Genomic DNA, 6,000 nt, shown 5'->3' with positions numbered 1-6,000 from the left:
ATTTCGGGTTCGTACGATAGAATTGTGACAGCTACGCAGAAAGGAACGTTTTCATGACATTGTCTGCGGTGAACTCCGAGGGGAGTTGCTGCATTCGATTGTTTCATCCCCCTTAGATGTTCTTTAATGCGAATACAAAGGGGGCGCCCTGTTTCGTCAATGTATTGGTCCCCACTTGTTATGCACGAAATTAGATAGACTACACCAGAGACCATGCAGTCCCCTTCCTTCCCGAATGGGCATATTACACAGTCTGGAGTGAGACAGAAGCGGTCGTACATTCTGTTTCGAACTAGTTGTTTTTTGAGATTTGTTGGAGGTATTTCCACAACTCTCACTTGGTCCTCGAGACCGCATTTCACCAGACTAGCCCGTATAGCTTTACTCAGGTCGTCGGTTATGAAGGGCAGGCAGAAATTGATCTTATTCGACTCAACCCGTGTGGCATATTCTTGCTGCGCACCAAGATCTGGCCTACGTGCTACATTACCAATGTAACCGTTAAAATTCGCGATGCGTTGCGCTAGGTTGATCGCATCGATCCGCTCCTGGACATCTGATTCTCAAACGTTTTTCGAGAAAACATCCTATTTCTAATCTCACACCAATGCAACGCTCTGGCCTACGTGAGATACGCGAACTCTCAACACGTGGCGAGATAAAGGTCACAATCAGCGATAAGGGAGGAGAGTTTGTGGTCATATCACGTGAACTAGACATGGCTATCACTCGAAAACATCTGGATGACGCTACACTCTACCACTCTTCGTCACATGAAGAGTTCATAAAACAGAGTCGCCGTCTCAATAGAGTTTGGGTAGAGATTGGAAAGGCTGCGGGGTTACATAAAACAATGATCACAAAGCTGAAATACGAACTTCCTACTTGCCCAGTTTTATACCTGCTAATAAAAACACACAAACTCTCTTCCTTTGCTTTCCTTTCAGAAGACCCGGATGTATTCAAAGTACGTCCTATCATAAGCAACGTAGGTGGCCCCACGGACAGAATATCTTGGCTTTTGGACGCTATACTTGCACCATTGCTCAACTATGTTCCCGCGCATCTATCCAACACCAACATGTTCCTTGAGCAGCTTAAAAGAGCGCATTCAGAAAAAGAATGTGTCATCGAATCTTTCGATGCCACATCGCTTTATACAAATGTTTCCAACGGCGCTGCAATGCAAGCTGTGTTCGAGCTACTCGTAGAACATCGGGACACCTTAGACTTGCACGGGTTCTCCATAAGGCAAATTATGACGCTCCTGGATGAATGCTTAAAGTGCTCCATTTTTCGTGGGGCGGCAACTACTATAGACAGGTCAGGGGATTGGCCATGGGACAAAGACTAGCTCCCACACTAGCCATTACATTCATGTCCAAAATAGAACAACCCATTCTGGAACGGAAACCTTTCCTGTATTGCCGTCATATTGATTACTGTTGCATTATATGCTCCACTCAAGACGTGATGGACACTTGTTTCGAGCTTCTGAACCAACAGTCCCCTTACATACGGTTCACAAGGGAGAAACCCAAAGAAAATTGGCTGTCCTTCCTCAATGTAGAAATACAGTGGTCCAATGGTGAATGGAAGACACGATGGTTCCGAAAACCTAGCAGCAAAAACATTTTAGTTTATTGTCTTTCCGCTCACCCTTGGAAAACTAAGAAATCTGTGGTTAAAAACATGTTTAGGACAGCCGTAAGGGTGACATCAGATGTCCAGGAGCGGATCGATGCGATCAACCTAGCGCAACGCATCGCGAATTCTAACGGTTACATTGGTAATGTAGCACGTAGGCCAGATCTTGGTGCGCAGCAAGAATATGCCACACGGGTTGAGTCGAATAAGATCAATTTCTGCCTGCCCTTCATAACCGACGACCTGAGTAAAGCTATACGGGCTAGTCTGGTGAAATGCGGTCTCGAGGACCAAGTGAGAGTTGTGGAAATACCTCCAACAAATCTCAAAAAACAACTAGTTCGAAACAGAATGTACGACCGCTTCTGTCTCACTCCAGACTGTGTAATATGCCCATTCGGGAAGGAAGGGGACTGCATGGTCTCTGGTGTAGTCTATCTAATTTCGTGCATAACATGTGGGGACCAATACATTGGCGAAACAGGGCGCCCCCTTTGTATTCGCATTAAAGAACATCTAAGGGGGATGAAACAATCGAATGCAGCAACTCCCCTCGGAGTTCACCGCAGACAATGTCATGAAAACGTTCCTTTCTGCGTAGCTGTCACAATTCTATCGTACGAACCCGAAATTATAGCTCGCAGAACTTTAGAAGCGTTTTGGATAAATGCAAAAGGTCCAAAAATGAATAGAAAGGAAGAGTGCTTAGCCGTGACCAACGAGCTGGCTCTGTATCAAGACCTTTGCGGGTTTGATCTACGGGGTCGTATGCGGGTCGCATCCTAATTAGTATCAGCGGAGCGATAGCACCACGCGGATATCCGCTAACACCACGGCAACGCGGCTACTAAGGTAGGCACAACGATTTGGGCTTTTTTTGGTTTTTGTTTCCGGGTGTAATATCCTAGGGGATGATGACTTGTTCTGGATGAGGCATTTGAGAGGATATATTGCAAGTGTTCTTGCTTTCCAGGCTCTGACGAAGGCGACAACGCCGAAACGTTAGCCGTAATAAATTTTGTTAACAATCTTGGCTGTTGCTTAAATTCGACTATCAACAAGTTCCTACTGATTTATTGTGCAAACAAAGTCAAGCGTGATAATGGGACGCGACCTTCTCGAATGCGAAACGCCCCCTCCCTTGCGACAGTCCTCAGTTGCTGCCAGTTTAATATATTGGAAAGTTCATGTGTTTCGAAAAAGAAAAATCGAAAATTAGCCGTGGAACAAGCGGGAAACGAGAAAAGCGGTAGCTGAGAGAAGCGAAGAGATACCAAAGAGCAGAAGAAGCTATTTGCTGAAATGTTGTTGAAATATTTGTGTTGAAATATTTTTATTTTTATTTTGTTCTATTTTTATTCCAAAATCTACAAAATATCTTCAAATGCTGATTAAAATATGGAATACCACGAAAAAAGAGAAGAGTCAGATGCATAGGTCGAATTAGAGAAGAACGACGGAATAAACGAGAAAATCAACATTTTTTTTCGTACAATATGACAATAAAAAGACTCAAGTTCGACACCCGGCTGAGGCAAATTTTTTTCAAAAGTGGTGAAGACTTGGGACAACTTCCAAAAAAGTAAAAAAAAATCACGTAATTTGCAGCAGTTTAAAAGTGGATTTAAAGGGTCTTAATGACCAGAAAGACCCAAATTCTGTGCACATTGTGAGGTTTGGGAGCATTGTAGGGTAATTATGCTGACTAACGTAATTACTAAGTCAACCAACCCTATTTAGTGGCTCAGACCTCAAGAAACCTGCTTAGACACTTATTACTATTAGTTTTTGGGTAGCCTCAACCTTCAACTCTCTTTCTCCTCAAGTCGATGTTTGTTTACGCCGCGATTTATATCAGTGTTTTTCCTAATCGGTCGATCTTTCCTCAAATATAATAGCTTTCAAGTGGGGAAAGGTTCCTTAATATTTCCTTTGCTTTCCCAATCGAAATAGAAATAAGTATATTTATGAGATATCTGCAGCATGAAGTTATCAGAATTCCGGCAATGAACAATACTTGTCGAATACCACGTAAATTATGCAGATAAATAGTTCAAAATGTCAGCTTAGAAGCACTATTCTGAGGCAAAGTCCTTCCCAAAGATCGTGTCCTTAACTAGGCTGCAGTAATCCACTAGTACTGGATATTTATCCTTCAAAACGTAGCTATTTGCGGGGATGTGAAGTGTCGTAACCAGTCGTCCGAAAACAGCGCAATCAGGCTTAAAAACGAACTTTACAAATTAAAAGAAAAATGAAGAGTAGGATTTCCACCGCTGTTATGTGGTCTCCGAACAAGAACTTTTGCCCTCAAAGTAATGATTGGAAAGCATCTTAGTCCTTTTTTTAAGAGTTCTTTGTAGTTTTCACTAGACAACTTGCCAACACCAGCGGCTATTCTCTTTTCCGTCTTGAACAACATATAGTTAACCATCAGTTACTTTCAGAAAACAGCTCTCTCACCTTTCCTATTGATAGGAAAGCTATGATGGGGGTAGCAATAGGAATCAACACGTGTGGACAACCAATGAATTTAATGATCGCGCACAAGAATGTGTAGTTATCGGTGATTCGCTCTGTGGCTCTTGCGAGCTTCATTTTTCGGTAAAGGCAGAGGCTGAAAAAATAATGAATGAATAACTGGTATACGCAGCAGTAACTACAGACTGTTATGTTCACATGCGATATTTTCTTGGATTTCTAGAACCCCTTACACGAAGTATTTTAAAACATTATAGAATGTTACTAGAATATATATACATAACAGATGGCAAAAAAAAGTTAGTAAGGAATATTCTCAAATGCCGTATGCATTACGCCAGCGATGTAGGCTTGAAATCAGTCGAATTCAATTTTTGATCAGTCAGTTATGATCATGACTGTCTGTCACTATTTCTAAAGAGTAAGAAGAGAAAAAAAAATTAAAAAAAGACTTTGCAGTCTTTCTAATTAAGCAGAACATAACTTAGTATCAAATAAGAATAAATCAGTATAAGCAAATCAATATAAAAGCTACGAAGTCAGCGCAATATTTTTATTGTATTTGTAACTTTCATTATTACCACACCTCAATTACTTATTAATCATATGCACTTAACTACTTATTTGATGCTCTTGACGTTTTTTTTTTCGAAATAATTATTGAGAAAAAAGAGATGGTATTGTAGTAATATATGTACTCATTTCGGTTGTTGCTCAAGTAGATACCAAGTTTAAAGTTTAGTTTACCTTGATATGAAAATGTTTGCTGAACCGATGGATGATGATCTGCGAATCGGCGATGTGTTCACCATTCATGAAGGGCAGCAGACCATATTCTGACCTACCCATCTAAAGTTGACACACCTCAACAGTTAAAATTTTTCCGATAGACTTGACCTGGATAACTAACAACGCGGGACTTCGGAGTTCTTGTGGTGCTCGCTTCGCTTGCCTCCACTGACGAGTAATAATGAAAAGTAATAAAGTTTTTGTAAAATCAATTTTGCATTTTTCTAACACTTTTTTCCTTTTTTCTAGAAATTTAAGCATTGATGAAAGATTTGGTAATCTTGGTTCTAAATGCGACAGTTCTACATTTGGAGGGTATTCAAACCTGACTTTGCTTCAGGAACGCTATGAAATCTAAGATTTCTCTCTTTTCGTTACTCCCAACTGTTAATATGGAATGATGTGTCAACATGAAATGATGTGAATGGCAGCATCGTGCAGATAAAGGTAATGTTGTACAAGCAGTCACGTGAACTAAACTGCACCGTAAACTGTTCGCCAATAATGAAGGGTCCGTTTGTATGCGTGCTTCAGTTTCTGGCAGGAAGGACGTTATCCACATGAAGAAGCAAATGTGCAGAGAAACAGATATGCGAAGGAGAAGAGAAGGGATGAAACACAACATATGCACTTGTCACGGCCAGTGGAACAGTTCACAACGTCTCATTTACTTTATTGTTATTCCGTTATTGTTATTGTTGTTGTTAGTTAACTATCTTTCCTAATTATTGCGCGATACTACTGCACCGCAACGCAGCAACTCGGAGACGTTGGAACCGTCTCACTGCTTCGCGGAATTTCGTGACTGATGCGCACACGTAACAGAATAGGCCCGTTGTTACATAGCATGACTATAGGTTACACTCATTTTGTCTCAAAATATGTTTCCGTGCTGTATCGTTATGCTAAACTAAAGGAAGATAACATCATTAATAGTGATCTCAAATAATCTCTTGCTGTTTCTCGCAGCAAAAACAAAGTTATAGAATGCCAGACATAGCTACTCTAATTATTTCAGACTTCTTCAGACGTGTGGGACCTAAATATGAAAACATTGTAAAATGTAAACATTATGTAATGGCT

General features: G+C 40.9%; 2 protein-coding genes across 2 annotated transcripts; both read left to right on the top strand.

Annotated features, from left to right (window-relative positions):
* Nucleotides 1-607: 607 nt before the first annotated feature.
* On the top strand, nucleotides 608-1,354 carry RB195_009725 (uncharacterized protein; the record flags this gene model as incomplete). The annotated part of the gene is made up of 1 exon (XM_064190406.1): nucleotides 608-1,354. The coding sequence occupies one exon, from the start codon at nucleotides 608-610 to the stop codon at nucleotides 1,352-1,354; it is 747 nt and encodes a 248-aa protein (XP_064047989.1).
* Nucleotides 1,355-1,692: 338 nt separating this feature from the next.
* Nucleotides 1,693-2,433, top strand: RB195_009724 (uncharacterized protein; the record flags this gene model as incomplete). Its single annotated transcript, XM_064190405.1, has 1 exon — nucleotides 1,693-2,433. One exon carries the CDS (start codon nucleotides 1,693-1,695, stop codon nucleotides 2,431-2,433), a length of 741 nt encoding a protein of 246 aa, XP_064047988.1.
* Between the last annotated feature and the right edge of the window lie 3,567 nt (nucleotides 2,434-6,000).

This window comes from Necator americanus, chromosome III (genome assembly GCF_031761385.1).
Source record: "Necator americanus strain Aroian chromosome III, whole genome shotgun sequence".
In the NCBI taxonomy this organism is placed as follows: domain Eukaryota; kingdom Metazoa; phylum Nematoda; class Chromadorea; order Rhabditida; family Ancylostomatidae; genus Necator; species Necator americanus.
This window is presented reverse-complemented; position numbering and strand designations above follow the sequence as displayed.